General features: G+C 47.2%; 2 protein-coding genes across 9 annotated transcripts in view; both read left to right on the top strand.

Moving 5' to 3' along the window:
- LOC140106026 (uncharacterized) overlaps window positions 1–24,182 on the top strand; it is a 582,332-nt gene that overhangs the window by 276,114 nt on the left and 282,036 nt on the right. The window lies entirely within an intron of this gene.
- On the top strand, window positions 432–22,574 carry LOC140106117 (uncharacterized). Of its 5 annotated transcripts, none has more exons than XM_072130360.1 (8): window positions 432–679; window positions 789–866; window positions 1,717–1,865; window positions 1,952–2,022; window positions 2,108–2,184; window positions 3,035–3,130; window positions 19,982–20,092; window positions 20,732–22,574. In XM_072130360.1, the coding sequence occupies exons 4-8, from the start codon at window positions 1,989–1,991 to the stop codon at window positions 21,698–21,700; spliced, it is 1,287 nt and encodes a 428-aa protein (XP_071986461.1). In that variant the 5' UTR covers window positions 432–679; window positions 789–866; window positions 1,717–1,865; window positions 1,952–1,988; the 3' UTR covers window positions 21,701–22,574. The 5 variants fall into 5 exon arrangements, with proteins under 5 accessions (XP_071986461.1, XP_071986460.1, XP_071986462.1 ...); XM_072130359.1 differs by having other exon boundaries at window positions 432–674; XM_072130361.1 differs by lacking the exons at window positions 432–679; window positions 789–866 and adding an exon at window positions 926–1,060.

Genomic DNA, 24,182 nt, shown 5'->3' on the forward strand with positions numbered 1-24,182 from the left:
ATTTACCTCATATTACTCCATATACCCCTCCTCATTTACCTCATATTACTCCATATACCCCTCCTCATTTACCTTCATATTACTCCATATACCCCTCCTCATTTACCTCATATTACTCCATATACCCCTCCTCATTTACCTCATATTACTCCATATACCCCTCCTCATTTACCTTATATTACTCCATATACTCCTCCTCATTTACCCCATATTACTCCATTTACCCCTCCTCATTTACCCCATATTACTCCATATACCCCTCATTTACCCCTATTACTCCATATAACACTCATATATACTCTATGTATCCCCTAATACTGCATATATTCCTCCATATACCCCTCCTCATATTTCTTCATACGCTCTATGTACACGTCCTCATATACCCCATATTACTCCATGTACACCTCCTCATATACCCCATATTACTCTTTATGCTCCTCTTTCTATAACCTGCGGGTGTATTTGTAGGAGACAGCTCCGGGTGGACTGGAGGTTGGTCTTATACGGATGGAGCAGACACGTTAAATCATGGTCTACTAGTAGATGGGAACATCTGGAGCAATCTGTGAGGCTGTAGTGAGGTCCATCTTCTCCTGGTCATCGTTCTGAAATGAGATTCTGGTGTAAACCTCATCCATTGCCCGGATGGTGCAGCGACCCATCGCGCTCATGTAAGGTTGTATTGCTGTATCTGTAGTAGCCAACTGTGGTCAGTGGGGTGGCAGCAGAGGAAGCACCTGCCATAAGTACAATGTATGTATTAATGTATGTAAATGTGATTGTAGGTGATTACTGGGACATTTTGGACTCCTACAAGGCCGGCAGTGTGCAGGGTTTACGATTTTGAGGACCCCCCATTGAAGGTAAGATATTACATTGCTTAACAGGAAGTCAGGTGTTAGTGAAAGAGACTTAGTTGGGAGATGAGCGGGTGCTGAGCGGGTGCAGAGGGCTGTGTGCTGGGTGGAGGTCTCAGCTGATGGCAGCAGAAGTCTTCTAGGGAGAGAGACCCCAATGACGTGTAAGGACGGCTGGTCGCACCTACGGAGACCACAAAGTAATAGACTAATTACATAAAAACCTCTTACACCTTATCACTGGAGGATTCAGTCTGTCTAATATGCAGAGCTGGAGCGAGGCCTATATACCTGTGGATTACACATCATATTGCGCAATACTTAGGGCGCCCCCCCCCCCTTCCTTCCCCCAACAAGGGACCGAGCCAGAATAGACGTGTCCTTAAAGGTCTTGTAACTGTTGGGACTAGGGGTATAATGTTGTTATAATTTGTTCAATAAGTCTCTAATTCCTTTCTGTTTTTCTCAGGTCTCACCTTCTTTTGCTACTTTATCCTGAGAATTTATAGCATGGTTTATCTGTGTGGCGTCGTGTGCCCGCTGTGTGGCGTCGTGTGTCCCCAGTGTGACGTCGTGTACCCGCTGCTTGGCATTGTGTACCCACTGCGTGGCGTCGCGTGTCCCCAGTGTGACGTTGTGTCCCCAGTGTGACGTCGTGTGACGTTGTTTACCCCTGCGTGGCGTCGTGTACCCGCTGAACCTACGGGCACAGCCCTCGGCTCTTACACTCAGGAGGCTCCGGTGGCCATGACGTTCATCTATAGAGATCACTTCTGCCCTAACCATGGGGTCCTGGGCTGTTGTATAGGTGCAGATTCATCATGTTTCACTATAGAAGGTCTTTCCCCATACACAGGATACTCAAAGGTGACGAAGATGTCCAGAGAGTAAGCCCCAGCAGGCGTCCTCCTGTCTTCATCCACATCAGTCCATGGACATGAGAAGAACATGGAGTAGAAGATCCTGGAGGTTACCACCGAAATCCTAGAACTTCTGAGGGGAGAGGTGAGCACTGCCAGGACACCGTGGTGACTGGGTGATGATGGCGTCATTGTGGGTGTCAGGATGTCACTGTCTGTGTCTCTTTGTAGAACTGAGAGAATTTAGAAGCATTTCTTCAAGGGCGTCATGATGGAGGACCACCAGCCCCTCTCATCATTGGGTAAGAGCAGAGCATGAACCCAATCAGAAGGACGGAGTAGTGTCATAGTTGCCATAAACAACAGTGATCATATGTCTGTATACAGGTGACTCGCTGAGAAGGTGCTGCAGTCCTCTGTGCGCCAAGGAACCATCAGAGGACGAGGTCCTGCAGGATGATCAGGTAGGTGACTCTTGTGATAATCATGTTAGCCCCGGCTTGTATCTGGGTCACCAGGAACATTGAGGCGGGAGAGAAGGAAGGACTCCCTTGTCCTCAGCGTGTCCTAGGGCAGGTGGAAGAGGCTGGAGGGAGAGGATCCTGTTGTGTGGCCTAGATTACAGACGACTGTGAGACTACATATCACAGGAAGTGATGACCATGCTCCATATCACCAGCACCAACGGACCGGGGATGTGTCACCTATAGACGGAAACACCGGCAGCAGTCTGCGTTATAGAAACTCCAGTACATGGCCGGTGGCAGCAAGAGGACAGGACACAGCCAGAAGTGGGAAAACTATGGAGACTCAGCCTGAGAATAGGATTAAAGACAGGAGGACGCAAAGATAATCTATATGTCAGGGTGCCCAATCCAGTATACAGAGGTCAGCAGTGATATCACATGGACAGTGCATTCAGCTACAGCAGCAGTATACAGTGGTATCACATGGACAGTGCATTCAGCTACAGCAGCAGTATACAGTGGTATCACATGGACAGTGCATTCAGCTACAGCAGCAGTATACAGTGGTATCACATGGACAGTGTATTCAGCTATGGCAGCCTCATACAAACTGAGGGCGTTGGTGAATGACGACACCACGGCTGAGGGGGGGGGGGGGTAGCGGGGAGAGACAAGTATAAGCTCTTAATTGTTTTTACACCCCCTAAAGCCATTAAGGCTTTCACAATTAAGCCATTAAGGTTGTATGTAAATAAACTTTTCGATACATGATTTTTAATGAATAAAACATTTTTCACTGCAATTACAAGAACAAGGTGCATAATTTGTCTCCAATTACTTTATTTAGGGTGAAGATCTGATTGATATTAAAGTGGAAGTTGTAGAGGAGGAAGAAGAGGAGGATGAAGAGGAGGCCGAGATGTACTTGATGGCTGACCAGCAGGAGTGAGGAGGACGGTCCTGGGGAGAATGGGGAATACATACAGGTGTATGGGGTGGATGTACACGATGGCTGACCAGCAGGGTGAGGGGGAGGAGGACGGTCCTGGGGAGAATGGGTAATACATACAGGTGTATGGGGTGGATGTACATGATGGCTGACCAGCAGGGTGAGGAGGAGGACGGTCCTGGGGAGAATGGGTAATACATACAGGTGTATGGGGTGGATGTACATGATGGCTGACCAGCAGGGTGAGGAGGAGGAGGACGGTCCTGGGGAGAATGGGTAATACATACAGGTGTATGGGGTGGATGTACATGATGGCTGACCAGCAGGGTGAGGAGGAGGACGGTCCTGGGGAGACTGGGTAATACATACAGGTGTATGGGGTGGATGTACATGATGACTGACCAGCAGGGTGAGGGGAGGACGGTCCTGGGGAGAATGGGTAATACATACAGGTGTATGGGGTGGATGTACATGATGGCTGACCAGCAGGGTGAGGGGGAGGACGGTCCTGGGGAGAATGGGTAATACATACAGGTGTATGGGGGGGATGTACACGATGGCTGACCAGCAGGGTGAGGGGGAGGAGGACGGTCCTGGGGAGAATGGGTAATACATAAAGGTGTATGGGGTGGATGTACATGATGGCTGACCAGCAGGGTGAGGAGGAGGACGGTCCTGGGGAGAATGGGTAATACATACAGGTGTATGGGGTGGATGTACATGATGGCTGACCAGCAGGGTAGAGGAGGAGGAGGACGGTCCTGGGGAGAATGGGGTAATACATACAGGTGTATGGGGTGGATGTACATGATGGCTGACCAGCAGGGTGAGGAGGAGGACGGTCCTGGGGAGAATGGGTAATACATACAGGTGTATGGGGTGGATGTACATGATGACTGACCAGCAGGGTGAGGGGGAGGACGGTCCTGGGGAGAATGGGTAATACATACAGGTGTATGGGGTGGATGTACATGATGGCTGACCAGCAGGGTGAGGGGGAGGACGGTCCTGGGGAGAATGGGTAATACATACAGGTGTATGGGGGGGATGTACACGATGGCTGACCAGCAGGGTGAGGAGGAGGACGGTCCTGGGGAGAATGGGTAATACATACAGGTGTATGGGGTGGATGTACATGATGGCTGACCAGCAGGGTGAGGAGGAGGACGGTCCTGGGGAGAATGGGTAATACATACTGGTGTATGGGGGGGGGGGATGTACATGATGGCTGACCAGCAGGGTGAGGAGGAGGACGGTCCTGGGGAGAATGGGTAATACATACAGGTGTATGGGGGGATGTACATGATGGCTGACCAGCAGGGTGAGGGGGAGGACGGTCCTGGGGAGAATGGGTAATACATACAGGTGTATGGGGTGGATGTACATGATGGCTGACCAGCAGGGTGAGGAGGAGGACGGTCCTGGGAGAATGGGTAATACATACAGGTGTATGGGGTGGATGTACATGATGGCTGACCAGCAGGGTGAGGAGGAGGAGGACGGTCCTGGGGAGAATGGGTAATACATACAGGTGTATGGGGTGGATGTACATGATGGCTGACCAGCAGGGTGAGGAGGAGGAGGACGGTCCTGGGGAGAATGGGTAATACATACAGGTGTATGGGGTGGATGTACATGATGGCTGACCAGCAGGGTGAGGACGGTCCTGGGGAGAATGGGTAATACATACAGGTGTATGGGGTGGATGTACATAATGGCTGACCAGCAGGGTGAGGAGGAGGACGGTGCTGGGGAGAATGGGTAATACATACAGGTGTATGGGGTGGATGTACATGATGGCTGACCAGCAGGGTGAGGACGGTCCTGGGGAGAATGGGTAATACATACAGGTGTATGGGGGGAATGTACATGATGGCTGACCAGCAGGGTGAGGAGGAGGACGGTGCTGGGGAGAATGGGTAATACATACAGGTGTATGGGGTGGATGTACATGATGGCTGACCAGCAGGGTGAGGAGGAGGACGGTCCTGGGGAGAATGGGTAATACATACAGGTGTATGGGGGGGATGTACATGATGGCTGACCAGCAGGGTGAGGAGGAGGACGGTCCTGGGGAGAATGGGTAATACATACAGGTGTATGGGGGGGATGTACATGATGGCTGACCAGCAGGGTGAGGAGGAGGACGGTCCTGGGGAGAATGGGGAATACATACAGGTGTATGGGGGGGATGTACATGATGGCTGACCAGCAGGGTGAGGGGGAGGAGGACGGTCCTGGGGAGAATGGGTAATACATACAGGTGTATGGGGGGGATGTACATGATGGCTGACCAGCAGGGTGAGGAGGAGGAGGACGGTCCTGGGGAGAATGGGGAATACATACAGGTGTATGGGGGGGATGTACATGATGGCTGACCAGCAGGGTGAGGAGGAGGACGGTCCTGGGGAGAATGGGTAATACATACAGGTGTATGGGGGGGGGGATGTACATGATGGCTGACCAGCAGGGTGAGGAGGAGGACGGTCCTGGGGAGAATGGGTAATACATACAGGTGTATGGGGTGGATGTACATGATGGCTGACCAGCAGGGTGAGGGGGAGGACGGTCCTGGGGAGAATGGGTAATACATACAGGTGTATGGGGGGGGGATGTACATGATGGCTGACCAGCAGGGTGAGGAGGAGGACGGTCCTGGGGAGAATGGGTAATACATACAGGTGTATGGGGGGGATGTACACGATGGCTGACCAGCAGGGTGAGGAGGAGGACGGTCCTGGGGAGAATGGGTAATACATACAGGTGTATGGGGGGGATGTACACGATGGCTGACCAGCAGGGTGAGGAGGAGGACGGTCCTGGGGAGAATGGGTAATACATACAGGTGTATGGGGGAGATGTACTTGATGGCTGACCAGCAGGGTGAGGAGGAGGACGGTCCTGGGGAGAATGGGTAGTACATACAGGTGTATGGGGTGGATGTACATGATGGCTGACCAGCAGGGTGAGGAGGACGGTCCTGGGGAGAATGGGTAATACATACAGGTGTATGGGGGGGGGGATGTACATGATGGCTGACCAGCAGGGTGAGGAGGAGGACGGTCCTGGGGAGAATGGGTAATACATACAGGTGTATGGGGTGGGTGTACTTGATGGCTGACCAGCAGGGTGAGGAGGAGGACGGTCCTGGGGAGAATGGGTAATACATACAGGTGTATGGGGGGGATGTACATGATGGCTGACCAGCAGGGTGAGGAGGAGGACGGTCCTGGGGAGAATGGGTAATACATACAGGTGTATGGGGGGAATGTACATGATGGCTGACCAGCAGGGTGAGGAGGAGGACGGTCCTGGGGAGAATGGGTAATACATACAGGTGTATGGGGTGGATGTACATGATGGCTGACCCGCAGGGTGAGGAGGAGGACGGTCCTGGGGAGAATGGGTAATACATACAGGTGTATGGGGTGGATGTACACGATGGCTGACCAGCAGGGTGAGGGGGAGGACGGTCCTGGGGAGAATGGGTAATACATACAGGTGTATGGGGGGGATGTACACGATGGCTGACCAGCAGGGTGAGGAGGAGGACGGTCCTGGGGAGAATGGGTAATACATACAGGTGTATGGGGGGGATGTACACGATGGCTGACCCGCAGGGTGAGGAGGAGGACGGTCCTGGGGAGAATGGGTAATACATACAGGTGTATGGGGGGGATGTACATGATGGCTGACCAGCAGGGTGAGGGGGAGGACGGTCCTGGGGAGAATGGGTAATACATACAGGTGTATGGGGGGGATGTACATGATGGCTGACCAGCAGGGTGAGGAGGGGGACGGTCCTGGGGAGAATGGGTAATACATACAGGTGTATGGGGTGGATGTACATGATGGCTGACCAGCAGGGTGAGGAGGAGGACGGTCCTGGGGAGAATGGGTAATACATACAGGTGTATGGGGTGGATGTACATGATGGCTGACCAGCAGGGTGAGGAGGAGGACGGTCCTGGGGAGAATGGGTAATACATACAGGTGTATGGGGTGGATGTACATAATGGCTGACCAGCAGGGTGAGGACGGTCCTGGGGAGAATGGGGAATACATACAGGTGTATGGGGGGGATGTACATGATGGCTGACCAGCAGGGTGAGGAGGAGGACGGTGCTGGGGAGAATGGGTAATACATACAGGTGTATGGGGGGGATGTACATGATGGCTGACCAGCAGGGTGAGGGGGAGGACGGTCCTGGGGAGAATGGGTAATACATACAGGTGTATGGGGGGATGTACATGATGGCTGACCAGCAGGGTGAGGAGGAGGACGGTCCTGGGGAGAATGGGTAATACATACAGGTGTATGGGGGGGATGTACATGATGGCTGACCAGCAGGGTGAGGAGGAGGACGGTCCTGGGGAGAATGGGGAATACATACAGGTGTATGGGGGGGATGTACATGATGGCTGACCAGCAGGGTGAGGAGGAGGACGGTCCTGGGGAGAATGGGGAATACATACAGGTGTATGGGGTGGATGTACATGATGGCTGACCAGCAGGGTGAGGGGGAGGACGGTCCTGGGGAGACTGGGTAATACATACAGGTGTATGGGGTGGATGTACATGATGGCTGACCAGCAGGGTGAGGAGGAGGACGGTCCTGGGGAGAATGGGTAATACATACAGGTGTATGGGGGGAATGTACATGATGGCTGACCAGCAGGGTGAGGAGGAGGACAGTCCTGGGGAGAATGGGTAATACATACAGGTGTATGGGGTGGATGTACATGATGGCTGACCAGCAGGGTGAGGAGGAGGACGGTCCTGGGGAGAATGGGTAATACATACAGGTGTATGGGGGGGGGATGTACATGATGGCTGACCAGCAGGGTGAGGAGGAGGACGGTCCTGGGGAGAATGGGGAATACATACAGGTGTATGGGGGGGATGTACATGATGGCTGACCAGCAGGGTGAGGAGGAGGACGGTCCTGGGGAGAATGGGGAATACATACAGGTGTATGGGGGGGATGTACATGATGGCTGACCAGCAGGGTGAGGGGGAGGACGGTCCTGGGGAGAATGGGTAATACATACAGGTGTATGGGGTGGATGTACATGATGGCTGACCAGCAGGGTGAGGAGGAGGACGGTCCTGGGGAGAATGGGTAATACATACAGGTGTATGGGGTGGATGTACATGATGGCTGACCAGCAGGGTGGGGAGGAGGAGGAGGACGGTCCTGGGGAGAATGGGTAATACATACAGGTGTATGGGGTGGATGTACATGATGGCTGACCAGCAGGGTGAGGAGGAGGACGGTCCTGGGGAGAATGGGTAATACATACAGGTGTATGGGGTGGATGTACATGATGGCTGACCAGCAGGGTGAGGAGGAGGACGGTCCTGGGGAGAATGGGTAATACATACAGGTGTATGGGGGGGATGTACATGATGGCTGACCAGCAGGGTGAGGAGGAGGACGGTCCTGGGGAGAATGGGTAATACATACAGGTGTATGGGGTGGATGTACATGATGGCTGACCAGCAGGGTGAGGAGGAGGACGGTCCTGGGGAGAATGGGTAATACATACAGGTGTATGGGGTGGATGTACATGATGGCTGACCAGCAGGGTGAGGAGGAGGACGGTCCTGGGGAGAATGGGTAATACATACAGGTGTATGGGGTGGATGTACATGATGGCTGACCAGCAGGGTGAGGAGGAGGACGGTCCTGGGGAGAATGGGGAATACATACAGGTGTATGGGGGGATGTACATGATGGCTGACCAGCAGGGTGAGGAGGAGGACGGTCCTGGGGAGAATGGGTAATACATACAGGTGTATGGGGTGGATGTACATGATGGCTGACCAGCAGGGTGAGGAGGAGGACGGTCCTGGGGAGAATGGGTAATACATACAGGTGTATGGGGGGGATGTACATGATGGCTGACCAGCAGGGTGAGGAGGAGGACGGTCCTGGGGAGAATGGGTAATACATACAGGTGTATGGGGGGGATGTACATGATGGCTGACCAGCAGGGTGAGGAGGAGGACGGTCCTGGGGAGAATGGGTAATACATACAGGTGTATGGGGGGGATGTACATGATGGCTGACCAGCAGGGTGAGGAGGAGGACGGTCCTGGGGAGAATGGGGAATACATACAGGTGTATGGGGTGATGTACATGATGGCTGACCAGCAGGGTGAGGAGGAGGACGGTCCTGGGGAGAATGGGGAATACATACAGGTGTATGGGGGGATGTACATGATGGCTGACCAGCAGGGTGAGGAGGAGGACGGTCCTGGGGAGAATGGGTAATACATACAGGTGGATGTACATGATGGCTGACCAGCAGGGTGAGGAGGAGGAGGATGGTCCTGGGGAGAATGGGTAATACATACAGGTGTATGGGGTGGATGTACATGATGGCTGACCAGCAGGGTGAGGAGGAGGACGGTCCTGGGGAGAATGGGTAATACATACAGGTGTATGGGGTGGATGTACATGATGGCTGACCAGCAGGGTGAGGAGGAGGACGGTCCTGGGGAGAATGGGTAATACATACAGGTGTATGGGGTGGATGTACATGATGGCTGACCAGCAGGGTGAGGAGGAGGAGGACGGTCCTGGGGAGAATGGGGAATACATACAGGTGTATGGGGTGGATGTACATGATGGCTGACCAGCAGGGTGAGGAGGAGGAGGACGGTCCTGGGGAGAATGGGGAATACATACAGGTGTATGGGGGGGATGTACATGATGGCTGACCAGCAGGGTGAGGAGGAGGACGGTCCTGGGGAGACTGGGTAATACATACAGGTGTATGGGGTGGATGTACATGATGGCTGACCAGCAGGGGGAGGGGGAGGACGGTCCTGGGGAGAATGGGTAATACATACAGGTGTATGGGGGGGATGTACATGATGGCTGACCAGCAGGGTGAGGAGGAGGAGGACGGTCCTGGGGAGAATGGGGAATACATACAGGTGTATGGGGTGGATGTACATGATGGCTGACCAGCAGGGGGAGGGGGAGGACGGTCCTGGGGAGAATGGGTAATACATACAGGTGTATGGGGGGGATGTACATGATGGCTGACCAGCAGGGGGAGGGGGAGGACGGTCCTGGGGAGAATGGGTAATACATACAGGTGTATGGGGGGGGGGGGGTGTACATGATGGCTGACCAGCAGGGGGAGGGGGAGGACGGTCCTGGGGAGAATGGGTAATACATACAGGTGTATGGGGGGGGGGGGGTGTACATGATGGCTGACCAGCAGGGGGAGGGGGAGGACGGTCCTGGGGAGAATGGGTAATACATACAGGTGTATGGGGTGGATGTACATGATGGCTGACCAGCAGGGTGAGGGGGAGGACGGTCCTGGGGAGAATGGGGAATACATACAGGTGTATGGGGTGGATGTACATGATGGCTGACCAGCAGGGTGAGGAGGAGGACGGTCCTGGGGAGAATGGGTAATACATACAGGTGTATGGGGTGGATGTACATGATGGCTGACCAGCAGGGTGAGGGGGAGGACGGTCCTGGGGAGAATGGGTAATACATACAGGTGTATGGGGGGGATGTACATGATGGCTGACCAGCAGGGTGAGGAGGAGGACGGTCCTGGGGAGAATGGGTAATACATACAGGTGTATGGGGTGGATGTACATGATTGCTGACCAGCAGGGTGGGTAGCACCTACAGAGGGACATGTTCCCATCCAACCCTTCCTTTCTTGCTCGAGATAAACCTCCTGCACGTTGCTGTCATTCCTCTCCCGCCTTCTATTTATATCGTAGTCTTTAGTTTTTTCCAGCGTCTGGTGCTAGTTCCTGTCTCCGCTCCCACATGACGACCGGCGGAGCTTTATAGACATCTTTCCTTGTAGACATTTTATCCGGTCTCCAAATCGTCTTCTAAAAAATAATATTTCATAGATCTGTGATATAATCTGTCAATTATAATATATATTTCAGTAATTATTTGTTTCATCACTTTGGACACAATATAGAGAGTTTTTAGCGCTTAATGAAAACGATTGGACCAGCCCCTTTAAGGTGTTGCTATTGGTTTCTGCTATTCTCCTCTATAATAGTGAGCTACATTGTGCGGTCCACATATTGTTAGCCTTTCTGTGATAGGGATGTGTTGATGGGGTCAATCTAATACATATTACATCATGGGGTCCAGACTGCGAAGTTCCTATCGCACAGCTAGAGGACTCCTCTCTGACTTGGTTGTTGGTGCAGAGCCTCTCCTGGTCAGTCCTGTGATGTGAGTCTAGTCCTGGCACCAGTATAGATTTCTCCTACATATCATGAGGTCTCCAGACTTTGGTCTTGAAGAGGTTTGTGCTCCTCCACTTTCTTTTTTTGAACATTAAAGGGGTCTTCTCCTCTCGTCTGGGCAGTCACATTCAGTTTCATTAATCTGCCATGTATAAACATTTCTTCAATTAGATGTTATTAAAAAAAATGTTCCTGTGTGAAGATAATTTCTCATAAATGTAGTGATATGGTCTCTTAGAGACAAGACTGTGTCCTTGGATACGACCACCTCTGCTGGAGGGATTGCACAAAGAAACAAAGGTTTTTGTGTATGAAATGTCCGGATGTTGCTACATGTCGCACAGCCGTCCTGTGGTAATGATTGCTAAGTCCTGGTGGTCCGGCAGGACTTTATAACGCATGTCTGGCCACCGCTGCCAGAGTGTGAGGTGGTCGTATCCAAGGAAGCCATCTCGTTTCTAAGGGACAGCATGGCTACATTTATGAGAAATTATCTTCACACAGGTACATTTTTTTTTTAATAACATCCAATTGAAGAAATGTTTACATATGGCAAATGAATTTAATTAAATGTGAATGCCCAGATGGGAAAACCCCTTTAATTTTTATTGATTTTTCCAGGAGTAATGATACATACATGTTCAATAAAATGCAATCATAAAAAAATAGTTTCGGATGTTATACATAGTTCGTACAGGAAATATCAGTAAGCCAATGTAGAACGGAAAACCGTAAAGAGAGAACAAATAACCAAAGGAACATAAACCTGGCGACAAATGTGAATGTACAATGAGTTGCAGGGGTTGTATGGAAAGAATTGCATAGTTATACAGTGATGGTGTTGTATGACGAGCTGAGCCATATATCCCAGTTGTTAAGGAATTTAGGGATCGTATGTAGACAGTGGGCGATGGTTTTTTCGTATAGACAGTTTTCATTTATTGAGCTAATGACTTCTGCCAGAGGCGGGGGGGGGGGGGGGGGGGGGCGGGGTCTTTCCAATATTTGGCAATTTTGATTTTGGCTGCAATAAGTACATGAGTGATCACTGTTAGGTGGGTATGGGGGAATTCTTCCAAAGCTGATAGCTGAATTGGGAAGATACATATTTTAGTCAGCAGATCGTTAATGGCTTTCCAAAATTTATTTATATGGTTGCAGCGCCACCAAATGTGTAACATGTCAGCGTTGTCGCTATGACAACGCCAGCAAGTTTGGATGTTGTCTGGGTAGATTTGGGACAATCTGTGTGGGGTGTAGTACCAGCTGAATCTTATTTTTATGGTGTTTTCTAAAGGGTTAATACATCTGGATACTTTTGGCGGAATTCTGAATGCCTGGAGCCATTGTTTATCACTGATTGTAGTCTCCAGCTTGTCAGACCATTTGTTCAGGTGGGACTGCATAGCCTCTGATTGGGTATCTATTAGTAGTTTATAAAAAGTGGACAGTCCTTTTTGTTTGGTGTCGGAAGATATTAATAATTTTGTAATGTCTGTGTTTTCTGTGCTGAAGTTGAATTGGGATTTATTGAGGGCTGCTTTGATTTGGTGATATTGTAGCCAGTTTATTCTTGTGGTTTGGTGGTATTGTAGCCAGTTTATTCTTGTGGTTTGGTGATATTGTAGCCAGTTTATTCTTGTGGTTTGGTGGTATTGTAGCCAGTTTATTCTTGTGGTTTGGTGGTATTGTAGCCAGTTTATTCTTGTGGTTTGGTGGTATTGTAGCCAGTTTATTCTTGTGGTTTGGTGATATTGTAGCCAGTTTATTCTTGTGGTTTGGTGATATTGTAGCCAGTTTATTCTTGTGGTTTGGTGATATTGTAGCCAGTTTATTCTTGTGGTTTGGTGGTATTGTAGCCAGTTTATTCTTGTGGTTTGGTGGTATTGTAGCCAGTTTATTCTTGTGGTTTGGTGGTATTGTAGCCAGTTTATTCTTGTGGTTTGGTGGTATTGTAGCCAGTTTATTCTTGTGGTTTGGTGATATTGTAGCCAGTTTATTCTTGTGGTTTGGTGATATTGTAGCCAGCTTATTCTTGTGGTTTGGTGGTATTGTAGCCAGTTTATTCTTGTGGTTTGGTGATATTGTAGCCAGTTTATTCTTGTGGTTTGGTGGTATTGTAGCCAGTTTATTCTTGTGGTTTGGTGATATTGTAGCCAGTTTATTCTTGTGGTTTGGTGATATTGTAGCCAGTTTATTCTTGTGGTTTGGTGATATTGTAGCCAGCTTATTCTTGTGGTTTGGTGATATTGTAGACAGTTTATTCTTGTGGTTTGGTGATATTGTAGCCAGTTTATTCTTGTGGTTTGGTGGTATTGTAGCCAGTTTATTCTTGTGGTTTGGTGGTATTGTAGCCAGTTTATTCTTGTGGTTTGGTGGTATTGTAGCCAGTTTATTCTTGTGGTTTGGTGGTATTGTAGCCAGTTTATTCTTGTGGTTTGGTGGTATTGTAGCCAGTTTATTCTTGTGGTTTGGTGATATTGTAGCCAGTTTATTCTTGTGGTTTGGTGATATTGTAGCCAGTTTATTCTTGTGGTTTGGTGGTATTGTAGCCAGTTTATTCTTGTGGTTTGGTGGTATTGTAGACAGTTTATTCTTGTGGTTTGGTGGTATTGTAGCCAGTTTATTCTTGTGGTTTGGTGGTATTGTAGACAGTTTATTCTTGTGGTTTGGTGGTATTGTAGCCAGTTTATTCTTGTGGTTTGGTGGTATTGTAGCCAGTTTATTCTTGTGGTTTGGTGATATTGTAGCCAGTTTATTCTTGTGGTTTGGTGATATTGTAGCCAGTTTATTCTTGTGGTTTGGTGATATTGTAGCCAGTTTATTCTTGTGGTTTGGTGGTATTGTAGCCAGTTTATTCTTGTGGTTTGGTGATATTGTAGCCAGTTTATTCTTGTGGTTTGGTGGTATTGTAGCCAGTTTATTCTTGTGGTTTGGTGATATTGTAGACAGTTTATTCTTGTGGTTTGGTGATATTGTAGACAGTTTATTCTTGTGGTTTGGTGATATTGTAGCCAGTTTATTCTTGTGGTTTGGTGGTATTGTAGCCAGTTTATTCTTGTGGTTTGGTGATATTGTAGCCAGTTTATTCTTGTGGTTTGGTGATATTGTAGCCAGTTTATTCTTGTGGTATTGTAGCCAGTTTATTCTTGTGGTATTGTAGCCAGCTTATTCTTGTGGTTTGGTGGTATTGTAGCCAGTTTATTCTTGTGGTTTGGTGGTATTGTAGCCAGTTTATTCTTGTGGTTTGGTGGTATTGTAGCCAGTTTATTCTTGTGGTTTGGTGATATTGTAGCCAGTTTATTCTTGTGGTTTGGTGATATTGTAGCCAGCTTATTCTTGTGGTTTGGTGGTATTGTAGCCAGTTTATTCTTGTGGTTTGGTGGTATTGTAGCCAGTTTATTCTTGTGGTTTGGTGGTATTGTAGCCAGTTTATTCTTGTGGTTTGGTGGTATTGTAGCCAGTTTATTCTTGTGGTTTGGTGGTATTGTAGCCAGTTTATTCTTGTGGTTTGGTGATATTGTAGCCAGTTTATTCTTGTGGTTTGGTGATATTGTAGCCAGTTTATTCTTGTGGTTTGGTGATATTGTAGCCAGCTTATTCTTGTGGTTTGGTGGTATTGTAGCCAGTTTATTCTTGTGGTTTGGTGATATTGTAGCCAGTTTATTCTTGTGGTTTGGTGGTATTGTAGCCAGTTTATTCTTGTGGTTTGGTGATATTGTAGCCAGTTTATTCTTGTGGTTTGGTGGTATTGTAGCCAGTTTATTCTTGTGGTTTGGTGATATTGTAGCCAGTTTATTCTTGTGGTATTGTAGCCAGTTTATTCTTGTGGTTTGGTGGTATTGTAGCCAGTTTATTCTTGTGGTTTGGTGATATTGTAGCCAGTTTATTCATGTGGTTTGGTGGTATTGTAGCCAGTTTATTCTTGTGGTTTGGTGATATTGTAGCCAGTTTATTCTTGTGGTTTGGTGATATTGTAGCCAGTTTATTCTTGTGGTTTGGTGATATTGTAGCCAGTTTATTCTTGTGGTATTGTAGCCAGTTTATTCTTGTGGTATTGTAGCCAGTTTATTCTTGTGGTTTGGTGATATTGTAGCCAGTTTATTCTTGTGGTTTGGTGGTATTGTAGCCAGTTTATTCTTGTGGTTTGGTGATATTGTAGCCAGTTTATTCTTGTGGTTTGGTGGTATTGTAGCCAGTTTATTCTTGTGGTTTGGTGATATTGTAGCCAGTTTATTCTTGTGGTTTGGTGGTATTGTAGCCAGTTTATTCTTGTGGTTTGGTGATATTGTAGCCAGCTTATTCTTGTGGTTTGGTGATATTGTAGCCAGTTTATTCTTGTGGTTTGGTGATATTGTAGCCAGTTTATTCTTGTGGTTTGGTGGTATTGTAGTCAGTTTATTCTTGTGGTTTGGTGATATTGTAGCCAGTTTATTCTTGTGGTTTGGTGATATTGTAGCCAGTTTATTCTTGTGGTTTGGTGGTATTGTAGCCAGTTTATTCTTGTGGTTTGGTGGTATTGTAGCCAGTTTATTCTTGTGGTTTGGTGATATTGTAGCCAGTTTATTCTTGTGATTTGGTGGTATTGTAGCCAGTTTATTCTTGTGGTTTGGTGGTATTGTAGCCAGTTTATTCTTGTGATTTGGTGGTATTGTAGCCAGTTTATTCTTGTGGTTTGGTGATATTGTAGCCAGTTTATTCTTGTGGTTTGGTGATATTGTAGCCAGTTTATTCTTGTGGTTTGGTGATATTGTAGCCAGTTTATTCTTGTGATTTGGTGGTATTGTAGCCAGTTTATTCTTGTGGTTTGGTGATATTGTAGCCAGTTTATTCTTGTGGTTTGGTGATATTGTAGCCAGTTTATTCTTGTGGTTTGGTGGTATTGTAGCCAGTTTATTCTTGTGGTTTGGTGATATTGTAGCCAGTTTATTCTTGTGGTTTGGTGGTATTGTAGCCAGTTTATTCTTGTGGTTTGGTGATATTGTAGCCAGTTTATTCTTGTGGTTTGGTGATATTGTAGCCAGTTTATTCTTGTGGTTTGGTGATATTGTAGCCAGTTTATTCTTGTGGTTTGGTGGTATTGTAGCCAGTTTATTCTTGTGGGTTGGTGGTATTGTAGCCAGTTTATTCTTGTGGGTTGGTGGTATTGTAGCCAGTTTATTCTTGTGGTTTGGTGGTATTGTAGCCAGTTTATTCTTGTGGTTTGGTGATATTGTAGCCAGTTTATTCTTGTGGTTTGGTGGTATTGTAGCCAGTTTATTCTTGTGGTTTGGTGGTATTGTAGCCAGTTTATTCTTGTGGTTTGGTGGTATTGTAGCCAGTTTATTCTTGTGGTTTGGTGGTATTGTAGCCAGTTTATTCTTGTGGTTTGGTGATATTGTAGCCAGTTTATTCTTGTGGTTTGGTGATATTGTAGCCAGTTTATTCTTGTGGTTTGGTGATATTGTAGCCAGTTTATTCTTGTGGTTTGGTGGTATTGTAGCCAGTTTATTCTTGTGGTTTGGTGATATTGTAGCCAGTTTATTCTTGTGGTTTGGTGATATTGTAGCCAGTTTATTCTTGTGGTTTGGTGGTATTGTAGCCAGTTTATTCTTGTGGTTTGGTGGTATTGTAGCCAGTTTATTCTTGTGGTTTGGTGGTATTGTAGACAGTTTATTCTTGTGGTTTGGTGGTATTGTAGACAGTTTATTCTTGTGGTTTGGTGGTATTGTAGCCAGTTTATTCTTGTGGTTTGGTGGTATTGTAGCCAGTTTATTCTTGTGGTTTGGTGGTATTGTAGCCAGTTTATTCTTGTGGTTTGGTGGTATTGTAGCCAGTTTATTCTTGTGGTTTGGTGATATTGTAGCCAGTTTATTTTTGTGGTTTGGTGATATTGTAGCCAGTTTATTCTTGTGGTTTGGTGGTATTGTAGTCAGTTTATTCTTGTGGTTTGGTGGTATTGTAGTCAGTTTATTCTTGTGGTTTGGTGATATTGTAGCCCGTTTATTCTTGTGGTATTGTAGCCAGTTTATTCTTGTGGTTTGGTGGTATTGTAGCCAGTTTATTCTTGTGGTTTGGTGGTATTGTAGTCAGTTTATTCTTGTGGTTTGGTGGTATTGTAGTCAGTTTATTCTTGTGGTTTGGTGATATTGTAGCCCGTTTATTCTTGTGGTATTGTAGCCAGTTTATTCTTGTGGTTTGGTGGTATTGTAGCCAGTTTATTCTTGTGGGTTGGTGGTATTGTAGCCAGTTTATTCTTGTGGGTTGGTGGTATTGTAGCCAGTTTATTCTTGTGGGTTGGTGGTATTGTAGCCAGTTTATTCTTGTGGTTTGGTGATATTGTAGCCAGTTTATTCTTGTGGTTTGGTGGTATTGTAGCCAGTTTATTCTTGTGGTTTGGTGGTATTGTAGCCAGTTTATTCTTGTGGTTTGGTGGTATTGTAGCCAGTTTATTCTTGTGGTTTGGTGGTATTGTAGCCAGTTTATTCTTGTGGTTTGGTGATATTGTAGCCAGTTTATTCTTGTGGTTTGGTGATATTGTAGCCAGTTTATTCTTGTGGTTTGGTGATATTGTAGCCAGTTTATTCTTGTGGTTTGGTGGTATTGTAGCCAGTTTATTCTTGTGGTTTGGTGATATTGTAGCCAGTTTATTCTTGTGGTTTGGTGATATTGTAGCCAGTTTATTCTTGTGGTTTGGTGGTATTGTAGCCAGTTTATTCTTGTGGTTTGGTGGTATTGTAGCCAGTTTATTCTTGTGGTTTGGTGGTATTGTAGACAGTTTATTCTTGTGGTTTGGTGGTATTGTAGCCAGTTTATTCTTGTGGTTTGGTGGTATTGTAGCCAGTTTATTCTTGTGGTTTGGTGGTATTGTAGCCAGTTTATTCTTGTGGTTTGGTGGTATTGTAGCCAGTTTATTCTTGTGGTTTGGTGGTATTGTAGCCAGTTTATTCTTGTGGTTTGGTGATATTGTAGCCAGTTTATTTTTGTGGTTTGGTGATATTGTAGCCAGTTTATTCTTGTGGTTTGGTGGTATTGTAGTCAGTTTATTCTTGTGGTTTGGTGGTATTGTAGTCAGTTTATTCTTGTGGTTTGGTGATATTGTAGCCCGTTTATTCTTGTGGTATTGTAGCCAGTTTATTCTTGTGGTTTGGTGGTATTGTAGCCAGTTTATTCTTGTGGTTTGGTGGTATTGTAGTCAGTTTATTCTTGTGGTTTGGTGGTATTGTAGTCAGTTTATTCTTGTGGTTTGGTGATATTGTAGCCCGTTTATTCTTGTGGTATTGTAGCCAGTTTATTCTTGTGGTTTGGTGGTATTGTAGCCAGTTTATTCTTGTGGTTTGGTGGTATTGTAGCCAGTTTATTCTTGTGGTTTGGTGGTATTGTAGCCAGTTTATTCTTGTGGTTTGGTGATATTGTAGCCAGCTTATTCTTGTGGTTTGGTGGTATTGTAGCCAGTTTATTCTTGTGGTTTGGTGGTATTGTAGCCAGTTTATTCTTGTGGTTTGGTGATATTGTAGCCAGCTTATTCTTGTGGTTTGGTGATATTGTAGCCAGCTTATTCTTGTGGTTTGGTGATATTGTAGCCAGTTTATTCTTGTGGTTTGGTGGTATTGTAGCCAGTTTATTCTTGTGGTTTGGTGATATTGTAGCCAGTTTATTCTTGTGGTTTGGTGGTATTGTAGCCAGTTTATTCTTGTGATTTGGTGGTATTGTAGCCAGTTTATTCTTGTGATTTGGTGGTATTGTAGCCAGTTTATTCTTGTGGTTTGGTGGTATTGTAGCCAGTTTATTCTTGTGGTTTGGTGGTATTGTAGCCAGTTTATTCTTGTGGTTTGGTGGTATTGTAGCCAGTTTATTCTTGTGGTTTGGTGGTATTGTAGCCAGTTTATTCTTGTGGTTTGGTGGTATTGTAGCCAGTTTATTCTTGTGGTTTGGTGGTATTGTAGCCAGTTTATTCTTGTGGTTTGGTGATATTGTAGCCAGTTTATTCTTGTGGTTTGGTGATATTGTAGCCAGTTTATTCTTGTGGTTTGGATATCCTGAGTTCGGGATTCTATTGTTTTTAGTTTCCCATTTTGTGATGTAATATCTCCCAGGTTTCTTGAGTCTCCTGGTAGCCAGGATATAGGGCCAGGATTATGTATACCTGCAGATAGGCTGTTGATCGGAACATCTTGTGGGGGTTATGCTTAGGGTCTGGGATTTGGAGAGGTTTGTCCATATATCGACCATTGCGGCTATAGTCGCTAGTGGGGGTTTGGGGTGTGAGGCGAAGATGGATAGGCTGTAGAGATACGCTTTAATGGCTGTTTTCTATATTGATCCAGTGTTTTTTATTGTCAGAGGAGCAGATGGGCTTTAGTTGGTCTAGTATGCTGGCCTTATAGTATTGTGTTACCGAGGGGCAGCCTAGTCCGCCTTTATTTACTGGTTGGAACAGGATGTTGGCTTGTATGCGAGGTTTCTTGTGTTTCCAGATGTAGGACCATATGAGTTTATGGAGTCTCCTCCTCCACTTTCTAATGTTGTCTACTTGGTGCCAGGTTCACTCCTCGGCGTCACATCGCTCCACTATGAGGGTCACCCTAATACTCATAGTATCTGTGCCCCCTGTAGATGGATCCTCAAAGACAAATCAAGACCTGCAAGACATCTGTCCAAGCCCTTTGTATTCCCCCGATGATCTAGAAGAAGAAGATGATCTCGATATCCACCTAGATCCACAGGTACTACTACCCGAAAGGCCTGTCCAATATCACTATGAATGGGGTAGAAGCAGTGGCTCCTGTGTCCTCCCTGCTGATGTCACTACAGCGAGACGCATGACTGCCGGGGGCCGGTATTAGCTATAGAGGGGAAGGGTAAGAAGGGATGAACTTTGTAATGACTGCCATGGTTGGTCCACTGGTTTTACATGCCAGGGTAAGCAGGATCGCCAAACTGGTCCACAATGTGCAGCGCAAGGTAGGATAAGGAGTCTGGAAACAGGAAGAACTGACTATACGGAGGGAGTGGATTACCTAAAAATCTCCCATCAGGTAGATTGAGCTAAAGGACATCTACAGGCACAATGAAAGACTGTATGCAAATGATCATGAGAGGCTCCATTAACACCTATGGAGCCTGGAGCCCCTCGGGCTCATTTGCATACAGTCCTTCCTCCTGGTGGTAGATGCCCTTTAACGTAATGAAGTCTTTCCCTGGGCCACCAGAAGGGAAGGTATCTACCAGGAGAGGGAGGAAGATGTCCATAGTTTCTGATGTTTGGTAGTGGGTTTTCTAATGTTAGATGCTGGTGCAGTATAAGAGTTTGGCCGTTGCCACATTTCTGTTGAAACTAATTAGTAATGATTATTTTTTTTAAGGATGAAGATTTACTTGATATTAAAGTTATGGAGGAAGAGGAGGAGGAGATGGATATGGCAGATGACCAGCGGGTAAAGGAGGAGGAGGTCCCAGTGGAGATCGGGACGGATTTGTCCCCAGCTCTAGACAGAGAAGATCCGCCACACAATCCCCCAAATGATGAGGAGCGCTCCCCTGACTCGAGCACAAATCACATTGCTGCAAACTTATATCCATGTTCTGAGTGCGGGAAGTACTTTAAGAAAAGGGCCAATCTTATGCGACATCAGAGAATCCACACAGGAGAGAAGCCGTTTCCATGTTCCGATTGCGGGAAGTGTTTCACCCAGAAATGTGACTTTATTCAACACCAACGAATCCACACGGGGGAGAAGCCTTTTACCTGTTCCGATTGCGGAAAATCCTTTACCAAAAAGTCCAATCTTGTTGAGCATCAGAGAATTCACACCGGAGAGAAGCCATTTTCGTGTTTCGAGTGTGAAAAATGTTTTGCCAGGAAATCGGAACTTTTTAGGCACGAAAGAAGTCACCATACGGGGAAGAGGCTGTTCTCCTGCACCGCGTGCGGGAAACGCTTCACCCAAAAATCTGACTTGATGCAGCATCAAAGCCTCCATACGGCACAGAAGTGGTACTCGTGTACCGAGTGTGGCAAATGCTTCACGTGGAAGTATAACCTCGTGAAACATCAGAGAGTTCACACGGGAGAGAAGCCGTTTCCTTGTCCCGAGTGCGGGAAGTGTTTCACCAAGAAGTGTAACCTCGATGAACATCAGAAGATTCACGCGGGAGAGAAGCCGTTCTCCTGCTCCAACTGCGGGAAATGCTTCACGTCCAAGTCTAATCTCGTCACCCATCAGAGAATCCACACGGGGGAGAAGCCATTTTCTTGTTCTCAATGTGGGAAATGTTACACCAGGAAGGCGAATCTCGTTGAACATCAGAGAGGCTGTGAGATGCCCCTGTAGCTTTCTCCATGAAGGAGAGACTGATATGTGCGGGCTTGCTATTGTATGCCTTACACGTTTCATGTAGATGATGCTGTGATCCAAGTTACATACAGGAGGAATCACTTCAGGGCCTCTCTGTAAACTTGCAGCCCCCTCTAGTAGCATATGAAATATCCTTCCTAGAATTCCCTCAGTTATACTAAATCTCACCCCCAAAGAGTCATCTTATTACCAGAAATGAGTCAAGTTTAGAGGCTGCAGGGGGAATACCACTTCATACACCCCCAGTCAGACACTTTCTTCAGTCCTCGCAACGGATGTCGTACTAAAGATAAGAATCTTATTGATCACATTTTCTCAGGCTTCAAGTTCTGTGATGGACACAACCAGATATAGAGGTGGTTGGAAAAAAAAAAGGGTGAAATTAGATCTTTATAGAAATGAAATGGGGGAGTCTGAATTGACGTTCCCCGTGCAGCCTCTAAAAGTGGCTCTTTTCTGATAACACATGACTCTTCTGTACTTGTATTCACCCGACTTTGGAGAAGAATTTTATGTAAAGTAAATGGGTGAGATTTCACAGGGATTTTAAAATGCACCTTATCCCCTAACTGATGGGGGGGGGGGGGGGTGCTAGTTTAGTGGGGTATAACCCGGAGACAGATATTTATTGATTCTTCTAGTCACTCTCCCCATAAATGGGGTGTTCAGCCCCCCTTCTCTATGCTGATGCAGTGTTGGACCAGCCGACCCCTGTCCCCCAGGGGGTGAACTCACATATATGTAACTTTTACGCAGCCTCCCTTTTTATTTAGGAAGTGTCCAGTTTCAGAATTTTCTCTATGGGAAGAAGGAACCGTTACAGTTGAGTCAATAAAAACCTCTAAATGATTCTCCTTCCACGGAGTTGTAATTAATGGAGTTAAGAGTTCTCCTTGTGGAGATTTTGCCGATGAAGGCGGCCTTGCAGGTGTGTGGAGACTTAGAGCCAATGTTGCACTGGGGGATTCTGGGAAATATGCATATAAGTTTTCCTAGATGGAAAAAGGAAAACCACGCCTCTTTTCCTATGGTGTAGGCAGCCCCCTTACCATCAAGCATGACTTTCAGGAAGCCTAATGACATGATGGGGCAGATTTACTTACCCGGCCCATTCGCGATCCAGCGACGCGTTCTCTGCGCTGGATTTGGGTCCGGCCGGGATTTATGATGGTAGTTCCTCCGCCGTCCACCAGGTGGCGCTGCAGTCCGCTGGAATGCCTCGAAATACACCGGCCTATCCTGGATGAAGGTGAGTGAAATTTTCGCGACACAATTTTTTTTTTAAATGCGGCGGTTTTTCCGAATCCGTTGGGTTTTCGCTCGGCCACGCCCCCCAATTTCCGCCGCGCGCATGCCGGCGCCGATGCGCCACAATCCGATCGCGTGCGCCAAAATCGCGGGGCAATTCAGGTACAATCGGCCGAAATCGGAAATATTCGGGTAACACGTTGGGAAAACGCAAATCGGGCCCTTAGTAAATGACCCCCGATGTGTTGTTAAAACCAAACCAGTCTACCTATTCCAGAAGGAACAGATTCCCAATGATAGACAGTGCTGTTTCCATGTGGATGCATCTCTTCAGTACAGTGTAGGGAACTGGTTTGGCTGAGTGAGAGGCTTTGGGCTAAGGGTAAGTTCTCCTTACATAAGATTGTGCTTACAGAGACACCTCCTTGAAGACGTCCTACACTGTACTGAATCTTACACGACACTGCCATTGGCAGGGAAAACCGCCCACAGGTTGAGTATTGTTAGAACGTCGCTTTTATTATAATAAATTGTAAAACTGATGTAGCCGTGCTACTTGGTGTTTAAAAACACAGGGGCTTATTTACTAAGGGTCTGTGGGCGCACTTTCGTTGGACTTTCCGCCGTTTTCAGGTTTTACACGGCTGTGACAGGATTTAACTGTATTATGGCGCATGTGATCGGATTGTGGGGCGGCTGCGCTGCTTTCATGCGACAGAAATTATGGGGCGGGCCATTGGATGATCCGACGGATTCGGACTGAGCGCGGGATTTAACTTTCAAATTGTGTCGCAAGACAATGCACTTACATGCACTGGGAAGAAGGAGAACTCTGGGGACCTGAGCGGGGAAGCGACACATGCAGGATATCGGGCGCAGGACCTTAGTGACTCCCCGCACAGCGCATTATACACGGACAATGCACTTACATGCACCAGGAAGAAGAAGGTGAACTCCGGGGACCTGAGCGGGGAAGCGACACATGCAGGATATCGGGCGCAGGACCTTAGTGACTCCCCGCACAGCGCATTATACACGGACAATGCACTTACATGCACCAGGAAGAAGAAGGTGAACTCCGGGGACCTGAGCGGGGAAGCCACACATGCAGGATATCGGGTACAGGATCTTAGTGACTCCCCGCACAGCGCATTATACACGGACAATGCACTTACATGCACCGGGAAGAAGAAGGTGAACTCCAGGGACC

This window comes from Engystomops pustulosus, chromosome 11 (assembly GCF_040894005.1).
Source record: "Engystomops pustulosus chromosome 11, aEngPut4.maternal, whole genome shotgun sequence".
Classification (NCBI taxonomy): Eukaryota; Metazoa; Chordata; class Amphibia; order Anura; family Leptodactylidae; genus Engystomops; species Engystomops pustulosus.